At 36.8% G+C, this 23,880-nt stretch overlaps 1 protein-coding gene across 1 annotated transcript in view; it reads right to left on the bottom strand.

Moving 5' to 3' along the window:
* Positions 1 to 376: 376 nt before the first annotated feature.
* The window catches only part of pigk (phosphatidylinositol glycan anchor biosynthesis, class K), a 51,315-nt gene continuing 27,811 nt past the window's right edge, over positions 377 to 23,880 (bottom strand). Inside the window, exons 10-11 of the mRNA XM_084119692.1 lie at positions 16,726 to 16,801; positions 377 to 2,393 (exon numbers count right to left, since the gene is read on the bottom strand). Coding sequence (XP_083975818.1) covers positions 2,277 to 2,393; positions 16,726 to 16,801 — 193 coding nt within the window. The 3' untranslated portion in view covers positions 377 to 2,276. The remainder of the gene's footprint in view (positions 2,394 to 16,725; positions 16,802 to 23,880) is intronic.

The raw sequence follows: 23,880 nt of genomic DNA, 5'->3' as shown, positions 1-23,880 counted from the left end.
AAAAAATAAGCCTTTTAATGGGCACTAATGAGCTTCAATGAGCTGAAATATGCAATTAGCGTAATTAATAATGACTTCATGATTTGAGAGAGCTGACATCCAATAATTTACATTTTAACAAGATTTCATAGCCTAATAAATATATGCATTAAGTAGATTTTTAAGACAACATAACCAGAAAATAATTCACAGCTTTCAACTTAACATCCTCTTACAAGGATTTATTTTCGCAGTGCTTCTCCACTGAAAAATGTTCTTTGTTCTCTTTCATTTCACACAGAAAAAGGAGCTCCTGCTTTCCACAATTTTTCTGCTACTTTCTGCTTTATTACTCTCCTTCAACTTTTAAAAGGAACCGAACATGAAAAGCTTTCAGTCTTTTCTCTGTAGGCTTTATTCAAAACGTCACCTTTAGCCAGTTTTATAATAACAATAAAAAAAAAAAACAGCAAAATGCTAGAGAACATACATTTGAAAAAGGCAAAATGGCACTGTAGAAATTCTCATAATGCATTAACTCGCATGAATGCCAGTGAATATTTTGATGTGGGCTCTCCTAAATAATTTGTGATGTCTGACCTACCAACAGTTAATGATGCATTAGACAAACAGGAAGAAAAAAAAAAAAAAAGAGCTAGAATCGTCCAATTTGTCAATCTCTCATTCATACTTGCTGTGTAGCAGGGGGTGAATTCGGTCGACCCCTTTTAGAGCATGTTCTTAACATGGTTCAAGTGGAGTGGAGATGCTAATGGACAGATACAGGACACAGCCAAAGGCAAATGGAGTGATTTGGTTGCTGTACATGGAAATGTGTTTGCTGTCCATTAATTCCTCACATTTATTGCACCAAAAAATAATAATAATAATAATAATTTTGCTTAAGAAAAAAATGAAGCCTAGTTTAGGACCAATAAGATATTTGACATTTTTTACCTACTTGTTAGTTAATTGTCAGCAGCTTAACAATATGTAGAAAAACAAACCCAGTCTCATGACTGTAATTTGGAAATAACTGTTACATTACCTAAATGAGAGACAATTTTAATTACACATCATGTTAGAGTTTTTTTTTTTGTTGTTGCTGATTTAAAAAAAAAAAAAAAAAAAAAAAAATCACTGTTTTACTTAAATGATAATGAGATGTTTATTTTCATAATGGAAATGAAACAAAGAAAAGAAAAGAAAAAATCATTATCCTAAAATTAGCTTCATTTTCTTTCTATGATCCAAACATTATATGAATAAGTGGTTTTCAGATATGTTCACAGTTGGTTTTCACAACTCTTCTCAGAGCTACCCTGAACATCAGTATCTTTTCCCACTTCATATAACCATTGAAGAATAAGAATGGGAATTATAAAGTGACACTGAAACAATAGATCAGCAATTGCATATACAGATTTAGAATATCTGCAAAACGCTAACAAACAATCTCATCCCACTGAGAACAAAATGAAGGAATCTGGTAGGAGAGCATGCCCTCGTTACAAGTTACAATTCCATATGTGCCATAATAAATGTTAGAAAATAACTGAACCCTGCCCTGGGCTGAAGTATGGTAGCTTGTTTCCGCCACTGAATAAAAAGTAAAAAAAAAAAGGTAATTGCGACTTTTTATTTAACAATTCTGACTTTTTTCTCACAATTGGAAGTTTACATCTCGCAATTCTGAATGTTTTTTTCCTCAGAACTGCATGATATAAACTCGCAATTGTGAGTTAAAAAGTCAGAATTACACTCGATAAAAGTCAGTCTTTTTTACCTCAGAATTGGACTTTATAACTCGTAATTGCAAGTTTATATCTCACAACTCTGAGAAAAGTAGTCAGAATTGTGACAAAATCGTAATAGCGAAAAAAAGAAGTCAGAATTGAGAGATAAAAAGTCGCAATTATCCTTTAATTATTTTATTCCGTAGTGGAAACAAGCTTCCATATTGAAGAGGTGAAACTATAACTGGAAATTAAAAAAACAAGAAGTATGCTTCTCCCTCCCACTCCCCACTGTGACTGTCTGTGTGTGTTTAGTTCAAAAGAAAGCCCCTGTGTGAAATTCAAATGGATTTCACTACAGAGCTAAAAAACAACAAAGAACATTTCAACGCAAGTCAGTGCATGTCACTTTCAAAATATGATACACAGCAAAACCAGAAGAAAAACAAACTTGCATCGAGAAATAAATAACCTATTCCTGACCAAATCAATCATGAAGAAAGTTATGGTGGACTCTCTGACAGAGACACAGACGCAGCAGGTTCTTTGACCTCTGTGGGATCAGAAGATGTGTTTGAGATGTTTGATGCCATAGGTCTTGAAGAACACCAGCAGGATTAGAGTCCAGAGCCCCAGAATGAAGCCATCAGGCGGGTGCCAGTCTTTCTGCTTGGGTTTCTGTGAAAACATGTAGCGAGAACTCTGATGAGTCTGTTTCACAGCATGAACAACTGAATTTAATTTGCCCTTCTGAAATAAAAAAAACTGGATGCACTATGTAAACACTGTGAGTGTGTCAGTCGTTGCCTTTTACAGACGATATGAGATGTAAATAGCGACTGCATTATGGAGGATGATCAGATATTTATTTTATTTTATAAAAAACTTGTGTTTATGTCGCTCAAATAGCACATTTAGCCAGCTACAGAGAAACTGGTAGCTAGGCAACAGACAAGTGACCAATCCTGAGTGCCGACGTCATTACACGCATTCTACCAGTACGGTAGAATTCTGGGCCGAGAATTGTGCTTAAGTGGAAATATAACTGGAACCGTTCATTACCGTTCTTAGAACCGTTCGGCCCGATGTTGGAAAAGAAGCTAATGTTTACACAAAGGCTGTTATTGAAGGACAGGGCAGTGCAAACTCCGGACAGCAAATGTTATTACCAACCACACACATTCAGCTAATACTGAGAGGGAAAAAACAGCACACCACATTTTCTTGAAATTGCGAGTTCATGTAGATCTCACAAGTCTGACTTTATAACTGGCCATTGTGAGTTTCTATCTCACATTTCTGAGAAAATAAAGTCAGAATTATGAGATACAAACGGGGAATTCTGAGAACTCAAGTGTTTTCCACACACCATTCAGATCAGAAAGAAGATCGAAAGCACTTGTTAGAGGCACAAAACTTATTTTAGCGTTAGGTAAGTGCCTATTACCAACACAATCCAATCTGAAGTTAATTAATACATCGTTCGACCGGACATAACTGTTTTATATATATAAATAAAATATAGGTTATGTGTTAGCGCATGTGATATCAGGAAGCAACACACATGACGACAGGAGGGTGACGGCGGTGCATAAATCGAGTTACCCCTCCAGCTTCTGCTAGTTATACTGAGATATCTTATCCAGTGCGAATTGGCCATTAATATTACAGACATCCTGTGGAAAAATTACATTACTCCATCTACTCTTGTAAAGTTAATCCCGTCCGAATAGGGCTTAAGAAATAAAGTCAGAATTACGGGACATAAACTGGCAAATCTGAGAAATAAAGTCAGAATTGCGAGATGTAAACTGGCAAATCTGAGAAATAAAGTCAGAATTGCGAGATGTAAACTGGCAAATCTGAGAAATAAAGTCAGAATTACGAGATGTAAACTGTATGAACATGCAATGGGAGTCAAGCCCATATTCTCTTACAAGTGACCATAGTAATATCAAAGATGGCGACATCCATAAAACTAAAAAGTCTTATCACTTTTAACACGACAAGAGTCCAATTGAGCCGTGAGTTTCTATTTAGAGTCTGACGAGAGAAGCTCTGGTGGAGAACAGAGACTGGATCTAAAACCTTCAGATGACACACAGCTCACATCTCGAAACCACAAATGAAAACCCGCAACACACGGCAGACACGTGTTTGTGCAGCACAAGAGTGGCTTTCAAGAATGCGGTTGTGAGTCCTGAAATGGGTGTAGTTGTCACTACCGTACGTAACTGATCTGTGTGTGAACGTAACCGTATTAAGGACTCAAATACAGAACTGACAACTGCACTCTGCAGCTGTGTGAACGTGGCCAAAGAAAGAGATGAAGAACAGAACAAGTCAACAAAAAAAGAAAGAACAAATGAGAGAAAACTGAAAAAAGAAAGGAAACAAAGAAAAACTGAAAGAATAAATATAAAGACAAATATAAAGAATGAATGAAAGAAAAAGCAAGCAGACGAAAAAAGGAACAGAATAAAACTAACAAAAATCAATGAATGAACAAATGAAGGACAAACAATCGAACAAATCATAGAATGAACATGCAAGCAAACAAGTGAACAAAATTGATTAAAAAAACAAAAACAGAATGAGCGAGTAAAAGAAAGCACAAACAAAAAACATTGAAAAGAAAGAACAAAGAAATTATGGAAAGAGAGACTGATCGGACAAATGGAACAAAGAACGTGCAAGAGAACAAATGAATGAACAGAAAAAAGAAGAACGAATGAAGCCATGGGACAATGGGAAAGAAAGAAAAAGCAAAAAAAATCTATTGATTGAAAGAGCACAAATGAATGAAAAGAGGAAGAATCGTCGAGTGAATGGAAGAAGGAATAGTGCGAGCGAATAAATAAACGAATGGAGAGAATAAATGAAAAATAGAAAAAAAGAAAAGAGAGTCAGAGTGAGGGAAAAACGAAAGTAAAAACGAACAAACAATAAAAAAGACTAATCGGACGACTGCAACAAAGCACTCGAACAAATGAATCAATGCGAAAAAAGAATGAAAGAAGAAAAGACAGAACTAGAGGGTGAAAAAGAAAGAGCAAAAAAAATGAATGAGAGCACAAACAAGAGAAAGACAGAATGATCAGGCAAATGGAAGAACGAGCACTTGCAAGCAAAAACAAACGAACAGAAAAACAAAAGTAAGAAAGAAAGAAAGAAAGAAGCAGACTCACAGAGCGCACTGCATCAGAACACGTCTGCTTCAGTCAGTGTTTGCACATTTACAGCCACATCATCACTTTGTGTATGAATATTATACATTTAAATCACCCACCATTAAACATGCATCACCAGAAGAGCATATTTATATGCTAATGCAGACTGAATATTCTACTGAAAAGAAAAGGTTAACCTCTAAAAAGAGAGTTTGCATAACTTTTCCAACAAAGTTCCAGGGGCTTCCAGGCCTTTGCCTACACTGCATGTGAACATGACTGCGTGTTTCACTGTGATCTAGAAATTAATAATATATATCCACAATGACCACCACAGTGCACATAACCGGACACACCCACAGAAACCGGGGAAAAGGGGGTTGTGTGACACATACAGCTTCGGGGAAAGACGGATACAGAACATTTGTGCATGTTGTTTACGCGTGTTCGCCGTCCTTCCCATCACGGCTGTGCAGGATACACACTTTCAAAGGAATAATTCACCTGAAAGTGAAAATTCTCTCACCCTCATGTTGTTCCAAAAAAATATGAGTTTCATTTTTTCCATAGAACAAAAAAAAAGAGAAATGTTGAAGAATGCACTTGTCGCTCTTTTCCATAAATAAAAGTGAATGGGACACACACACAAATAAATAGATAGATAAAGCACCATAAAAGTGGTTCATATACACTGTGAGCTATATGCTAAATCTTCTGAAGCCATAAAATAGCTTTGTTGATGAACTGACTCAAATTTATGTTGGAAAATATTGTCCTCCCATTCTAACATGAGGCCTATCATGGTGTCAATGACAAATAAGAGTGTCCTAAATAAATCAAGGAAAATGGTCAAAAATGTTGTTTAAACAGTGACAGGTTCAAAATGTGCTCTTCATATTCATGTTGGTTTATATGGTTTTGAAAAAAAAAAAAAAAAATATACTATTTTTTAAACAAACATTTCTATGTAATTAATCTACAGATTTGTTGTGCGGAAAAATAACATTTGACTCACACCCTGAATATGTGTGTACACATCTGTATTACAAACGTCATGCATTATTTATTCATAAATATCATTACATTGGGGAGTCGTGAAATAGTATATTGTAATCTTTTTAACCTTTACTTGTCATAAAAAGGTCATTATCTGCTGTTTTAAGAGGCACATTGACCTTGACACAAGTGTTATTTTAATATTATTTATTTATATAACTTTTAGTAATTATAAAAAAATTGCCATTTTTATTATGTTTTTATTAAATACTATTTAATTACTTTATTACTATTTAGGCTTAATTTATTTTTATTTTATTTTTATTTTTAGTTCAGTTTTAGGTTGTTCTTTTTTTTTTTCAATTATTAGCTTAAAACATTTATTTCAGTTAGTTGCCAAGGCAGACTACTATGACTACTACACTGTATGTGAAAAACAATGTTTTTTGAACATTCAAACATGAAAATCTAATTTAGCAGACACCAAATACAAAATCAAGACTTTATAAAAAGGCATGGACTCTTTAACAAAACTTCATGTTTTATTTTCTCTAAGAAATAATAATGTTGGATAATGCCAAACTACTCGATAAAGATTTTTCAATGTCAACAATTTACTCCTTTAAATGTGGCTTTTTTCTTCATTATGACATCAGCACACTTGTACATTCCTAACATTTTTTTTTACTTTATACTCCGCATATTCACATGCTGCAAGACGATGTGTTTTGCTCCATCAGACAGTAAGGACAGCAATAATGAGTGGCCTTCATCTGCATAATACATTGCAGCTGAGCGTGGAGGACAGCGGAGGAGACGTCCCGAGTGCTGAGGCAGTTAACCTCCACAAGTAAGAGGAAAACGGGAGGGTGAAGACTGTACATAAGGGGGCTTCGCACATGGCTGAACGCGGACTGATGGATTGACTCAGACAGGCGGCTCAGTCTACCTCCGGGAGCAGTCGAGGAACTGAGCTGGAGTCAACTGGAGCCACGAAGAGGGAGATGAATGGGATTATTCAGAGATTATTAGCGCTCGAAAAGTTAAAAATTGTTTAGATCAAGATGATCAAGGGACTGCACTCACAAATAACTGACTATCACAGTTCTTTGATAGTCAGTTGTGGGATCACACGTTCTCACCTGGCGAATGATGAAATGGGTGAAAAATTTCAGACACTGCAGGAGGAGCGTGAGAGACCAGAATATCAAAAGAGAAGTACCAGGACATAACTATAACACCCTAGTGACTTCATTTAGCATCAAGTTAAAACACTCGGAACACCTGAAGCCAGAGCATCAGCCAGATGAGCTGGGCATTATTGCAAAATAAACCTGGACAGGATGGGTCCTGATTTTGTGTGTGTGTGTGTTTGTTTTTTTAACAATCACAACTGACTCTATTTCAGGGGTTCCCAAACTTTTTAATTAGCCAAACCCCTTGGAAGTAAAATATTTACTTGAAGTACTCCCTGAGATAGGTAATAAGTTAATATTTACTGTAAATTAATGACACATTCACATTTTCACAGATCTCTTGATGTCAGTTAATGGCAACATGACATTCAAGTAAATAAATATTTAATATTTTATTAGCAAGTGTTTTTTGAATTTGTAGCTGGACTTTAAATGTAGACTCAAACCTCTTTTTAGTTGTGCTAGGTGTCTCAGTCCACATTACAGTGATGTTTTAGTAACCCAATCAAAATAAATATTCACAATAATAATAATAACAATAATTATTATTATTATTTTAACTCTAATTACAAAAATCAAGAAATATTTAACTGTTATAAATTATAATTACTGTAAAATAAAAATGTATATTTGCTAAATATAATAAAATTATTATTAAGTTACAATACTAATTCTGCACTTTCAAACATCTAAACCCTCAAGCTTTGAACATTTAAAATCCTCGAGCTCTTAATTTGGCGGAATACTGCTGAAATGCAGTAAACTTCTGCCCACAAAAATGTAATTAAATAATGTAAATAAATAAAATGTAAATAAAAAATAAAGTGAGCCCGGCGCATGTTGAGTTCCAAAATGCACATTAAACTCGCAGAACATGCAGAGATTTGCTGCATTTAAAGGTTGGGTAGGCGATTTTCAGAGAGGCTAGCAATATTGAGCTAGCTTTGAAAGCATAAGATCCCACCCTCCCTTCAGAGCGTCTCCAAAGCAACGCCTCCTTCAAAACACATACAGCAGGGAGCAAACAAAAGCGTTGCGAGAGACGGCATTAAACTACCTCATGAGAGCTACCTCGCCTGCAGAGACTACAAGTTAACTCAATTCTTGTTCTATGGATTAAGGCCTTTTTAAAAGACAGACTCCAAAACATGTTAAAATGTATGGTTTTAAATCTAATAGCATTATTGTAAATACGGGGGTTCCTCAGGGCTGTGTTTTATTTTCTGTATATACGACTGGAATTAAGTGTGATATTAATGGTATGTGCCTTCTGAAATATGCTGATGGCATGGCTTTGGTGGCTTGCATAACAGATGAGCATTCCCTGGTCACATATAGACAATATGTTGATTCTATGGTCCAAAGGTTTCAAGAAAGTTCGCTGGAGTTGAATATAAATAAGACGAAGGAGTTGTGTTGTGGGATGGTTCGTTCATCAAATACCTTACATTCACTATCTGAACCACTTAAGGCTGGGGGGCTTACTAACCAAATAAATGAATAATTTCACCCCCAATCAATACTTCATGTCCATTTATTTATTTGATTATGTGAGAACAATGAGAGTGCTATGAGAGATGTGGAGTAAGAATGATGTAGGAGATCACACAAATTGATAACAAAGCACACTAGATGCCTGATTTTGATTCTCTGACACGATAACTGTGGCTGTGAAGTAGTTCCAGATCTAGACCGCATTTCAGTTCAATTTCCCTTTGCCGTTATTTCAAAGAGCTGTATCTACCACATCAAAAGACCCAGAAAAAATAAAGATATTGGCCAAAGCATATTTTTTCCCCCTCTAAATTATTTTTATCTACGGAAAGCACATCCCTCCCCCCCTCGCTCTTTCTCTCACACACACACACACACACGCAACACAGAACCATGTTGTCAGTAACAGCCTGCTATTCTATATTATCTTATCAATATTATAATAATAATCTCTTTCAGACATAGACTTTAAACAAATGTGTTTTTTATAATAACCATTTAGATTTATAATCTTGAGTCAAGTGTGAGCAGTTCATGATTAGTTTTGATTATTAATCTAAAAATGACTATATTCACAATAAATGTCAAACCACTATAAAATCATCTGCTGCTAATTTTAACTAAAATATCCGGGATATAAAATATACTCTACTCTGATTGGTCAGATGGCTTAGTCTGATGTGATTGGTCTACTCTGCTCTGATTGGTCAGATGACCAAATCTGTTGTGATTGGTCTATTTTGTTATGATTGGTCAGATGGCCCAGTCTGTTGTGATTGAGCATAATAGGGACATTTTAAGTCCAATTTCTCAGTACATTTCTTCTGAATATGAAGTAAAACAGCAAGAAGCTTGAAAGTTTTGACATTACATGAACAAAAACTGGTCAAACTCTTAAAAACCCTTCTTTAGCAAGTATGCATAATAATAAAAAGTCATGAGTTTAGAATCCCATGAGTAAATAAAAACAATTTTCAATTTTGGCTGAACTATCCCTTTAAGTTTACTGGTAAATCATGCTTTATGCGTGGAATTGTACTCCATTCTGCTGGAATGGAAACTCTGCCATCAAACCTCATGCTATTCAGTGAAGAAATGATTTTCGATTGGACTGGTTCACAACCTAGACAAAAAAGGACAAAAGGAGGACAAGCCATACATCCTCCTCCTCCAGCTTTGATTCCCTAAAGCCATAGTGCTGAGGCATCAAACTGTCAAGCATACAAATAACTATTCAAAGCTGAAAGCAAGAGTCCTCAGAGCAAAATCATCACAACAAGCAGAGTAATTGAGTTTGGAGAAAAGCATTCAGCTGAGTACACCGTGATTAGTCTCTGACATTTAAATTCTGATTCAGAAGCAAGAATGATCGCTGCACAAAGGGGATAACCTAATCCTCAACCGGAGACAGAAGGTTTGAACCAGGAGACAGCGCGGCTAACAAGAGCTCTTGGAAGAAAACACAGGGTTACAGCCCAGCGTTCCCACTGCTACTGTATGACCTCATACACTGACTAGATTTGTTAATAGATTAAACATGGGGGATTTCTCTAAGAACGAATTTGCAGTCTGCACTGTTTTTGAAAGAAGTCTCTTATGCTCACCAAGTCTATCTATTTGATCCAAAATAGAGTAAATATTAGTATAATTTCTGTGATGGCTAAGCTGATTTTTCAGCATCATTACTCCAGTCTTTTTTGCAGCATAAATATTTTTTTATTTTTTTTAAAGATTTAGTTGTCACATAAAATTTTGGAACTTTCTATTTATAAAAGAATCCTAAAAAGATTTATCTCAGTTTCCACAAAAAAAAAAAAAAAAAAAATAGCAGCAAAAACGGTTTTCAACATTGATGATAAGATCCATTACTAATAACTGAGCACCAGTAATAAATAATAATTGAGCACCAAATAAGCATGTTTAAACCTAATAAGCATAAAATTAAAACATTAATTCATATTAAAACAGACAGCAGTTCAATACTGTTAAATTGTGATCGTATTTCAAAATATTACTAAAGTTTTACTTTATTTTTAATCAAATAATGGCACCCTTGGGGAGCATAAACAATAAAAACAAATTCTTTATTAATTATTCCAAGCTTTTGACCATTAGTGTCTCCATCTCGTTCGATGGTAGAGGTTACAGCAGATTACTGTTATCTGGCATACTTTATTGAGACTCACAGCATTCCTCTTAAGCTCTTTAAATACTGTAAATGAGCTTGACAACACTGTTACTGGATGTATGGAGTTATACTGCCCTTCTCCATAATTTTAACATATAAATTAAATTACTCTTGCCATGATCAACAGAAAATGTAATAATAAAAAAAAAACTATTAAAAATGTATATTATTTCTTTATTAATAAATAAAAAATAAATAAAAAACAGGAATTAATATTATTACAATTCATGTGAAAGGAGGTATATTTATACTGAAAAGAATGACAATAACTTAACTGAACTATGGTGCACAAATTGTGCCTCGTTAAACTGGATTGTGGGTGATGAGGTAATATGATGCAGATGTTAAAGGTTGTATTAGTGATTTCAGGCCCAAACATAAATGATCACATTCATCTAATCTTTCCTAACGATCCGCTAGCTGCCCGCCCCATAAGCATGCCGTCAAAAAAACGCGTCTCTGTAGGCAGCCTAGGCTCTGAGATCTGCACACAAAAACAGTTGGTTTCACCACCACTCAAAACCAAAACAAATAGTGTTCCAACCAATCACGGACAGGGGGAGGGTGTTGTAAGGTTTTGAGCCAGCTTCTTCTTCAGCTCCGACTTCGTGTGCAGCCGTGCACGAGCACAAAACCTCACAACACCCTCCCCCTGTCGGTGATTGGTTGGAACACTATTTGTTTTGGTTTTGAGTGGTGGTGAAACCAACTGTTTTTGTGTGCAGATTTCAGAGCCTAGGCTGCCTACAGAGATGCGTTTTTTTGACAGCATGCTTATGGGGCGGGCAGCTAGCGGGACGTTAGGAAAGATTAGATGAATGTGATCTTTTTTTTTTGGGCCTGAAATCACTGATACAACCTTTAAAGGATAGTTCACCTAAACATGAAAATTAGTCCATGATTTACACACCCTCAAGCCATCCTAGGTGTATGTGACTTTTTCTTTCAGACGAATACAATCAGAGTTATATTAAAAAATGTCCTGGCTCGTCCAAGCTTTATAATGGCAGTGAATGGAGGACGAGATTTTGAAGCCCAAAAAAGTGCATCTATCCATCATAAAAGTAATCCATTCGGCTCCATGTGGTTAATACAATTTTTATGAAGGATGGGCACTTTTTTTGCCTTCAAAATCATATCCTCCATTCACTGCCATTATAAAGCTTGGAAGAGTCAGGGCATTTTTTTTTATTTAACTCCGATTCTATTTGTCTGACAGAAAAAAGTCAGCTACACCTAGGATTACTTGAGGGGGAGTAAATCATGGGCTAATTTTCATTTTTGGGTGAACTATCCCTTTAATGCGTACAAAAGTGATGCAACTATTCAGTGAATTAGGCACATAGTATCAGAGCAATTTGAGGTAGAATTATTCATCCTTGGCTATCTTAAATAATTCTGTGCTGTTCTAAAAATGCTCTTTAATGTTTCTGTCTTAAGACACTTTAGAACTTTCATCATTAAACATTTTGAATCTAAGAAGAGACATCTTAAACTAGAAAATATCTGCACATTTTAAACAGATGTTCACTTACAAATTATCTTAAAGTATCAGTCATAATCAAATTTTAATGGGTCCTTGGCTACATTGCAAATCAAACATGTATATAAGTTCTGAATGGAGGAGGAAATGTCATTTCCATTTTGCAGTCTACAAAGTTTGATGAATATCTGATCTGGGGAACAAAAAAACAGTCACTCTTTAACCAGCAAAAGGCATGATTAGAAATAATATTTAAATTAGGCTGTGTGTGTGTGTGTGTGTGTGTGAGTGAGTGTGAGAGAGAGAGTGACAGAGAGAGAGAGAGAGAGAGAGAGAGAGAGAGAGAGAGAGAGATTGTGTAACTTACAGTAAGTACTTGCTAAAAATACACTATAATACCAAGTTACTTTTTTCAAACAAGTATAATTTCATTTATTTACAATTGAAAAAAATAGTTATAGTGCGACAAAAATAAGTAACATTATGTTTAATTTAGAATGACTAAAATGACTATTTTAAGACTGCAACAAGAATGTGAATCCAATTGAAATGGCTCTTGAAAGTCTCTATACCACATGACGCAATGTGACTACATCTTTGGCTTGATAAGGAAAGATGTCCATTCAGCACTCTTATAACACTGCACAACTCTCTTTTTTGAAATAGAGCAAGAACACCACCTTCATTATCTGTGAAGAGGTGACACAGGAGAATCTGACCTGAAAACCACACTTTTTTGAGCATTACATTCATTCAGTTATTATTCTTAATATTCACAAAACAGTCCCGCATCACACCACTGCTCATTTGCATTCAATTCTGCTATCATAGAATCTCTATGATATTCTGATGGCTTGAACTCTGAACTCTCCTTCAATGTTAATCCATTTGTGGCATCATTCATGTTTGTAATACAAGTCCAGAAAGAAATTCACACCAAAGTTTAAAGTCCGCGTGAACCGGAAGTTGCAAACAACTTCTCCAGTGTTGTGACGTATTTCCCAGTGAAAAGGAATATTGAACAGAGGGCAGGGTTTTACTCTAGCGCTCCTCCTCTCCATCTCCATCTCAACGGTTTGAGGGGAGTGGTTAAGCGTTTCCCAACCCAAGCCGTCAAACCTACATCATCAGAGAAGGAACGCCATTCCAGACCGGAAGTAACTTTTCAGACTTTGATTAAAGATTACGACGGCAAACAATTTTTTTCTGCGTATTAACTTGCACGGACTAATTTTTCACCACAAGACTAGTAATATGCGCTAACAAAGTAAATAGGGTCAATTCTGATTTCAGTTGGACTTTAATTACAGGGTTAGGGTTACATCATGTCCAAACCAACTGCGACAATGTACATTTTCTGACCCCAAGTTCTTCGTACATTTTTCGATGCGACAAAACCACTGCCAATCAAAACATATTTTACATCTTTTGGCTGGTTAGGACAAAAAAGGTATCTTATATTGCATTATGTTTGGTTAGGAAACGGTATTAGGGGTTTGATCATATTCTTAATCTAAATCAGAGTTTAAGAAATAATGAGGTCTTTGCTTTTGCCATTATCCCTAAATAACCATGTAGCAAAGGAGAATTTGCCCAAAGCTGGTTTGTATCTTACTATATTTGGTTAACATACTACACAGCACCCTATAAAAGACTCATTTTCTTCCTAGAAACCTTAAAATCTGTTGCTCTGTTTGAAAATTGTGGCGCACAATCACCATCCAACTGAAGCAAATCTGCCAGAAAGAATGAGCTAAAATCAAACAGTGTAAGACTGTGGAGGTACAAAAGAAAAACGAGAAAATGAAAGTGTTTGGGCATACAGGGAATGGCAAATAAAGAACTGATTTAAGAGTTATTTACTGATTTAAGTACTGAATTTAATTGAGATATTAAATTAATTTGAGATCATAGTGTTTGGTATTCAGACAGAATCATTTTAAATGCTTAGGCATTTTGTCCAGAAGTAATATTTTAATAAAGGAATCAGTAAAGAGAGTCTCTGCTTAAAGGGTTAGTTCACCCAAAAATTTAAATTCTGTCAGTAATTACTCACCCTCATGTTATTCCAACCCCGGAAGACTTTCGTTCATCTTCGGAACACAAATTAAGATAATTTTGAAGAAATCTGAGAGCTGGCTCACTCCTCCAAAGGCTTCTACAGTATGTTATTGAAATTTGCCGGCCCAGAAAAGTTAGTAAAGACAATGTTTAAAATAGTCCAAGTGACTACAGTGGCTCAACCTTAAGTTTATCAAGCGATGAGAATACTTTTTGTGCATAAAAACAATTCAAAAATTATGACTTTATTCAACTATTAATTTTCTTCTGTGTGGGCCTCTGAGTGAGTTCACGTAGTGAAACAGCGCAGCGCTTCTGTGTTGTACGTCACACGCATCACACACATGACCAGCGTCAGCCAATAGTGAGCCTACGTGTTGATGTACAACCCGGAAGCTTTAATAGTTGAATAAATCATTATTTTTGCGCACAAAAAGTATTCTCATCGCTTGATAAACTTAAGGTTGAGCCACTGTAGTCACTTGGACTATTTTAAACATTGTCTTTACTAACTTTTCTGGGCCGGCAAGTTTTAATAACATAGAAGCCTATGGAGAAGTGATCCAGCTCTCAGATTTCATCAAAAATATCTTAATTTGTGTTCCGAAGATGAACGAAAGTCTTCCGGGGTTGGAACAACATGGGGGAAATTACTGACAGAATTTTTAGTTTTGGGCGAACTAACCCTTTAACATTCTCACTAATAAAAATTTATGAAGAGAAAGAAGAGATGGAGATAGAAAGATCAATGGTTCTGATGTAGTCAGCATGAGGCCAGTAATAGAGTCCAACACGCAGTGGGAGGGAGCGTCCAATCATCCGAATACAGAATGAACGAATGCTATTAGGACGACTCATCCCGCTACACACACTGCCTCACACTGTCTTTTTATCCAGAATAGAACATTCACATATTTATGAATGTCATTGCATAGCTCGGTTATGACAGTTCGATATCATCACTCTAAAGACAGTCATGGCTCATGACAGGCCTGAATCTTTAGCAATATGCTGCAGTCCTCCAGATGATTTCTTAAAGCCCCTGGGGTTTGGATGGCAAAAATCGCCTTTTTTTCCTCATACACAATTGAATATGACAATCCATATATCACATCCTGGAAAATTTCTGGTAGTATCAAAAAAAAAAAAAAATGATACTGAAATATGTTCTAGATTTAAGCAGAAATTTAAGAGAAGTAATACAATAGTCAGTGTCCAGTCCACCTCAAAGATTTGGTTCATTTCTAGGTGGTTTGCAAGGATTTTTGCCGATATGCAAATGGTTGAAATTAATTCAGACCTCTCTAAGGCCAGAAACATTTTATGAAATTACAACGGATGCAGAGACGACAATAAAATGATTTATAGGGATAGTTCACCCAAAAATTTAAATTCTGTCATTACTCACCCTCATGTCGTTCCAAACCGTAAGACTTTCATTCATCTTCAGAACACAAATTAAGATATTTTTAATAAAATCTAAGCGATTTCTGTCCCTCCATTGACAGTCTACGCAACTACCACTTTGATGCATCAAAAAGATTATAAAGAGATCGTAAGGTTCCAATAAGGTTCATTCTTGTGTTCGCAGCAATTTGAGCTTCAGCAAGAACCAATAAGGTTAATTCTCGTTTGTTACGCAAGACGTTTGAGCTTCCGCAAGAACCAATGAGGTTTGTTCTTGTGTGTCAATCAGGTTTGGTTGAGCTTCTGTTTAGGTTTGCTGATCAATTGTTAATAAAAGCCTAAATTTAATCTGTTCATCATATAACCGCTCAATCCATATGGATTAGTTTTACAATCTCTTTATGGTAGTTGCGTAGTTGTCTATAGAGGAACAGAATCTATCAGATTTCATTAAAAAAGATCATCATTTATGTTTCGAAGATGAACGAAAGTCTTACGACTTTGGAACAATATGAGGGTGCGTAAATGATGGCAGAATTTTAATTTTTGGGTAAACAATCCCTCTAATAAATAATCAGATGTAAATTATATGCAAATAACACTCGAAAGTAAACTATATTAGGGTATACTGCTAAATGACTGGAAGAGCATAGCAAATATCATTTTTGCATTTGCTACAACAGCAAAAAAAAAAAAAAAAAAGAACAATGGATTGTGAAAGCAGATGTCAAAATTACAGTCACTCCCTTGGTAGCTCTACTTAAAACCACACTGCAGCTGTTAACTAATTTCCTGTAATTTCATGCCAGTAATATAACACAAATAAATGTACATTCATTAAAACAAAAAAATAAACAAAGAAGCCTTTTTTTCAAAGAAGATAAATGTATGAAGTTGAAAAAGAAATGCGTATCTTATGAATAATCAATTGTACATTTAGAACGATCACAATCATGGACCATATCAACCATTTCCTCATTTACATATTCCAACAACATTTAACAATTAGACTTACCTGATGAATAATTTCAGCCACTGGAAGTTGGTCCACATACGTCAACGATTCGATCTGTAGATCGGCACTTCCAGACCTGAAGAAAAAAACAAGAAGAGGCAACTGTCTTAACAGGAGACAAAACAAGTCCTTTTTAAATGTAATGTTTTCCAACTTTGCCTGCGGCAAAACAACAAAACCATATTTTCAGACTAAACAAATCATTTGTTTTGTCTTCCGTAAAATTGAAGCACCCTCTAATCTAACCACATTATTATACAGTGGGCTGAAGAAGCCAAAGCCTCATCAACGTACAGCCACCCCCTTCCGAAATTGCCTGCAGTCTGTTCGTTTGAGTGGTGGGATGATGTTTTGGCCTTCATGTGGACCAGCAAAGCTCAGAGGCAGGACCAGACGAAAGAGTCTGCTTCAGCCCGGCTGTCTCCGACTTCATACATGAGTGGCTGCTGAAATTGAATTCAGAATGCAGCTCTCAATTCCACACAACAACTGACTGAGACAGAGTATGATCTGGAGTGGAAGGTACCACAACAAAAACAACTTTCCTTTATAATGAATAAAGGGAAGATAAGAGTAAGCGATACAAAACCCTCATGAAATCCCACTGGACTAGATTTGGAAAAAATGTTCTGCATCCAGAGTTAGTTGAAGCAATAGTATTATATGGTTAGCAGGACAAATCGAGCTTTTCAAATATGCATTGGGTGACGAGGGGGTGGTGACTGACAGGTAATTTTAGAGGTGTCATTGCTATTCACTGAACAAACAGCAAACAAACTGAAAGGTGTTTGTATGAAGAATGAGGCGTTGGAGAGTGGAGGCAATTGGTAATCTATAGTTGGGCAAAGCATTTCAGCCGACAAATCACTCTTGTATTTCAATGAGCGGCCTGGACAGCAAATTCATGGCCCATCGGGATGAGGCTTTTTCTATTAGGTGACAAAATGGCCTGTCATTCTAGCCATGTGTATGGTATAGGCACATTGAACCACTTTTGGTCTCGGTTTAAATGGCTAGACTTGAATTACTGCAAAACGGAAAAGCAACAAGAACACAGCAAGATTATTTACTGTGAGCCTGCCAGCTACAACATCTGCACACCAGCAATGAAACTGCAATAAAAACACTGCAGTAGCAATGTAACAAATCGCTTCATTCCAACAAGTACCAACAATTGTTTTCATTTACGTTTTCAAAACTTCACAATTCCAGCAATGAGGTTGCTAATATGCTCTGGATAAGTTTTAACGTGTTTCTAAGAGGTTGCTAGGGTGTGATTGTTTCGTGGTTTGAAGACAGTCAAAATAGCCCACCCTCTTTATGACATTCTGATCCCAAGATCTCAGAACAATCCTTCAAATCCTTGTTAAGAATCTCCCCAACAAGCCGCACAATTTGAGGTGTAATTCATGTATGTAGTCAAAATGGTGTGGGACAAGTTACTAGGGATGTAACTGTACAAAAAATTACAGTTCTGAAGTCAGTTTTGAAGTCACAGTGTGGTATGTTTTTGGTCCAGCAAAACACATTTTTTTTTTATTAAACAGTGGTTTACTGAACAAACTATGTCTGTATTTAAATAAAAAAAGTCTGTCAATGTTGTTGCAGCTGGAACTAACATACCGCACAGTTTATGGTGCTGTAATTGAGGGAAGAGATCTGAAGTGCTTACACCTTTGGATGCTTTTGATAAGGTTAGAATCGAGAATTGCAGTGCTCCCATTCTAATCCGCTCCATTTGTTTTGAGCATGCATTGCCGGCACTTGTTCATTGAAGTCTGCAAAGTTAAACATGTACACGCTTGCTGTCAGGATAATAAATGGAAATACTTGCGTGAATTTGTAACATTTTCATGCAAGTATACAACTGTACTATGCAAGTTGTGCACTGAGGAAAACACATCTCAAACACATTAAAACACAAACATCTGACAGTAGGGCAAGCCATGTTTATGATTTAGTTTAAAGAGCTTAAAGGACAAATCCAGTGAAAAATGAACCTAGGGTTAACACATGGTTACCGCGTCGATCGTTCCCTGCGATGCGTTTTCATGAAAATCGAATGTATAGAGTTTTATCTTTAAAAACAGATTAGCTCATAACAGTAGTATATGAGGCACAGAGTAAGTAAAAATAAATCGCTAGTTAATACCACTAACTAGGCTAAGATAAGAAGATACTTTATAAAGACAGTACATTACGCGTTGACATGCAGGATCCATCTTGGAAAACAGTCTCGACTAATCGAGCCACGAACGCCGTGCTAAGTGAGCTGGTTGATAGGAATTACGTTTGTGAAATCTAACGTAGCACGGCGTTCGTGGCTCGATTAGTCGAGACTGTTTTCCAAGATGGCTCCTGCATGTCAACGCGTAATGTACTGTCTTTATAAAGTATCTTCTTATTAAACTGTCTGTACACTTACAAAGTTCTCAATGCTTCGGTTTGTATGTAAGGACCCTCATTATGTTACCGTGTTAGTGTGAGGCTATTTTGAGCCTTGTTAGTGGTATTAACTAGCGATTTATTTTTACTTACTCTGTGCCCCATATACTACTGTTATGAGCTAATCTGTTTTTAAAGATAAAACTCTTTACATTCGATTTTCATGAAAACGCATCGCAGGGAACGATCGACTCGGTAACCATGTGTTAATTACCCCTAGGTTCATTTTTCACTGGATTTGTCCTTTAACATAAAGCGCATCTCATGTTTGGAAATGTTCTCAAATTGGATCATCCACTTATCTGGCAGAAGCTCACTCTGTCATTTGTTACTTTTCAGATGAGTTTGCAACATCAAAGAATATCGATATAAACGATATCATCCCAAACAAGGGGGGAAACTCTTGAGTTTGAAATTACATTCCACACAAAGTTCCGCACATGCAGTGGTTAAAACAACACAGTATTCAACCGTGCACTTTTACACCCCTACAAGGTATGCATCAAAACCTAATACTTGACAGATTATCTGTGGGGTTGCTCCTAGGGCTGAAAATAGTTGAAAAATGTTCTGAATTTTATTCAGTTCTCATTTTGCTGAAAGATACAGCACAACCGAAATGCATCATGTCTCATGTAATCACTCAACCATTGTTTCAACTAACAATTCAAAACAAAATTTATGTTTCAAAACATAAAGATGTCAATAAAACAGCTTGTAAATAATGCCGCGTAACATTGCATTTACCTTAGAAAAGCCATTCAATGACCATAATGTGATAGTTAGCTAGTAAAAGTATTTTTCCCATAGCGTACTTGTAATGTACCTGATATACATCCAAACGAATCAATGTCAAATCAAATTGATTCGTTATCGGAACTGAAGCTTGCGAATACCCAGCCCTAGTTGCTACTCAACTGCAATGTCCAACACTATCCAACTATATTTCTTCCATTGGCTGTTGCTACATCACACCGCATTTGCATAAAGGCCCAAAAACACTAAAAAGACATCAAAGAACTAGCAGCGATGAAAGTCAGCTGTGGTGTTGTCTCACATTGTCCATGTCTGTGTCAAAAAGTTGCACTTGAGCACACTGCAAAGACTACAGTCGTCGGCCAACTAGCACGTACGTTCTGTCTCTATGTGAGAGGAAATAACTATCCAGGCCAGGAGGTGGCAGTAGTCTGTATTCATCATTCAAAAACAGAAAACCAGAAGAACTAGGGCTTCTGAAATCACCCCCTATACCCTTAAATAGGGCACTATTTGAGGGGACAGCCATTTGCAGTGGTGTCCAAAACGATAGTGGACTTTACTGAGTGCACTCATTCAATCCCACAATGCACCACAACGAGTGTACAACTGATGTATGGTCAACAGCTAGAGAATACCCATAATGCACTGTGAGAGTCGCGCATCGAATTATTTCCGTGTCTGACCAAAAGACGGTGCCCCCAGCTGAATCATCCATCCATCCATTTTCCAAACCGCTGGTTCAATGTGGCTACAGCGTAATATCATACAGGTATATATTGCCTTTAAATCAATAATTAGATTGTTTAATTATGGTTTATGTATGCTAGTTTCCATGACAGTTCAAGATAAATCTTTTCATTACTACTGGAGCTGCCAGTTAACTACGTTTGAAATGATTATTAAACAGTACAAACCATGCAAACGCTGCAGCGCTTCAGCGCACTCAGTGTCCGAATTCACTCACTCGTTTTAATTAACTCTCTCAGTGGACTAAATTAGTGGAGTAATGTAGGGAATAGTGAATGAAGATACAGGGGGCGATTTCGAACACAGCATAGGGCTGCGAATATACAATGAGATGAGGCTTAGCTGTGTCCAAAATGGCATATTCTCTTAAGTAGGTCCTTATTTTGAATAAGTATTTACTTCACTACCACTAAAAAAGTATGTTCTATATAGTATGTATATAGTAGGGAAATAATCTGGACATAAATTTGGCATGTTGCCTTTATCACATGATCACCAGCATCAGTTGCATAGTATCATTCATAAATCCTCTCCCGGGGGGCGCTAGCACGCGGCGAATGGAGTAGACGTTCTTTTTAAGTCTCCTCAAAGTTGACTCCTGTTTTTGTTTAATATATCCGTCATTATACCAGTTCGCCCAAAGTTTTATGTTACAGCTTTTATTTTAATTGTTGCCGATTGCCGCAGTGTGTCCAAAGTAAAATTTCTGGCTACAGTTAACGTAGTAATGACTTCCAAGAAGCTTTCGAAGGCCTCGCAACAGAGTAAGGATGGCGACGCCATGAGCGATTCCTTCTCCTCAGCCACCGCCAACACTATACTTGCAGCCATTGAGACGCAAGGCAACGATTTAAAACGGCTCATTGAGGACACAAAGTTGTCTATCAATACTCGTCTTGACGTGTTGGATGCCGTGCTGGCCAATCTACAGTCCGAACAGGCAGGTGTTAAGAAAAAAGTTGAAGATTTGGAATTAGCCATGACCGGCTGTGATTCACATCTGGACGAAGTGGAGAAAATCTGTGACGAACTGCGTTCGGACAACAGATTTCTTCGTGCTAAAGTAAATGATCTGGAGGGCCGCTCTCGTCGGCTAAACTTGAAATTTGTGGGAGTAAAAGAAGGAGCGGAGCAAGGTCATCCTACGGAGTTTGTTTCTGGGTTAATCTCTACTCTGTTCGGCCAAGACAAGTTCCCGAAACCTGTCAAAGTGGATCGCGCACATAGATCGCTGCAACCTAAGCCTACAGAAGACGAGAGGCCGCGTCCGATTATTGCGAAGCTGCATCATGACCGCGACAAGGACCTGATCCTCCGGCTGAGCCGTGACAACGCGCTGCTGCATTACATGGGGAAACAGGTGCATATCTTCCCGGACTATACGGCGGAGGTGGCCTCCAAACGTCGCGCATTCGGGTCGGTGCTGAAAGCTTTGAAGGAAGCTGGGGTGTCCTGTTCTCTTCGCTTTCCTGCAAAGTTGCGAGTTAAGTACAAAGACTCCATATCGATTTTCGATTCACCAGAAGATGCACGAAAATATGCGGACTCTCTATTTAACAAATGACTTCATACTGATTTTGATTTATTGTGCTGGTGCATTGGCTGATTAGGGCGGATTGTTAAATTGTTCATTTAAGCTCTTCCTCGATTCTTTCTGTTTTTGACAGCACTTTTGTCTATGTTTGGTATTTTGTCAGCGGCAGGGGAGAACGAGTGATACTTTTTCTACAGCTTACCGAGTAAGTTTTTTGTTGTTGTTTTTCTCCCTTTGCTCTGCTACCTTCCTGGTAATGGGTGAGTTTCACTGTTTCAGTTGGGGAAACGGTTATAGGTGGGGGGTAAGTTACAATGGGCTGTTCTGGGCTAATTATAGTACAGTGTTTACTGCCTTCTTTGTTCTTTTATTGGTGATATTCAAGTTCGATGACGGAGGTTGATGCATATAGTGCTTTTGGGGGGACCAACGTCACATTTGTATCATGGAATGTTAGAGGTATGGGACACCAGATTAAAAGAGGCAAAGTATTTGCACATCTTAAGTCCCTCTCTGCCGATATAATTTTTTTGCAAGAGACTCATATCAGACCAACAGAGCAGAGACGCCTTAGATCTAACTGGATCTCGCAAGTTTATCAGTCTTCATTTTCTTCAAAGGCCAGGGGTGTTGCTATCCTATTTAGAAAATCTGTCCCATTTCGTTTGTCTACTGTCATCTCTGATCCTTCGGGAAGATATATTTTAGTATCTGGTCATATAAATTCATTCCCAATTTCATGTGTAAATATCTACGGTCCAAATTTTGACGATCCTAATTTCTTTAAAAAGATTTTTGATTTGCTACCTGACCCCAGTACTACTAATGTAATAATTGGTGGTGATTTTAACTGCTATCTTGACGCTTATTTGGACCGCTCCTCCACTCAGGTCCCTCACATTTTACGTTCAGTTAGTACTTTAAATAATTTATGTAAGTCTTTTAATATAGTTGATATTTGGAGACTACAACACCCATCTGACAGAGACTATTCCTTCTTTTCTCCTGTGCACAAATCATATTCTAGAATAGATTATTTTCTTATTGATTCTAAACTTATTTCGAACGTAATACAGACCAAATATAACAATATTATAATCTCTGATCATAGTCCGCTTACTATGGTGTTTAACCTTTCTATGTCTCAATCAAAGTACAATTGCCGTTTAAACCCTTGTTTATTATTGCAGGAGAATTTTCATGCATACATCTCCTCTCACATCAAGCAGTTTCTTGATTTTAATGATAAAGGCGATGTGTCTGATTCCACTCTTTGGGAGACTTTTAAGGTAGTGTTGCGGGGTAATATAATAGCTTATGAATCGAGCAGGAAGAAGGCGAAACGTAAACGGCTTGCTGAAATTGAAACCTTGCTTCCTACTATGGAACATGCCTATAGACTATCTAAATCTCAGTCAGATCTTAATGCAATGCTAAAACTGAAGTACGAGTATAATAATATTTTGAGTGAACAAGTCCGTAATATGATGCTTAAGATAAAACAAAAGCAATTTGAGTTGTGTGACAAACCGGAAAGATTACTCTCTCGGCAGTTAAGAGGAATACAGGCTAATAGAGCTATTTTTCAAATTAAATCAGACTCTGGTGTATTATTAACAAATCCAAAAGAAATTAATTCTCGTTTTTTGGAATTTTATAAACATCTTTTT

The sequence above is a fragment of the Abramis brama genome, assembly GCF_963993115.1.
Source record: "Abramis brama genome assembly, chromosome: 7".
Taxonomy (NCBI): domain Eukaryota; kingdom Metazoa; phylum Chordata; class Actinopteri; order Cypriniformes; family Leuciscidae; genus Abramis; species Abramis brama.
This window is presented reverse-complemented; position numbering and strand designations above follow the sequence as displayed.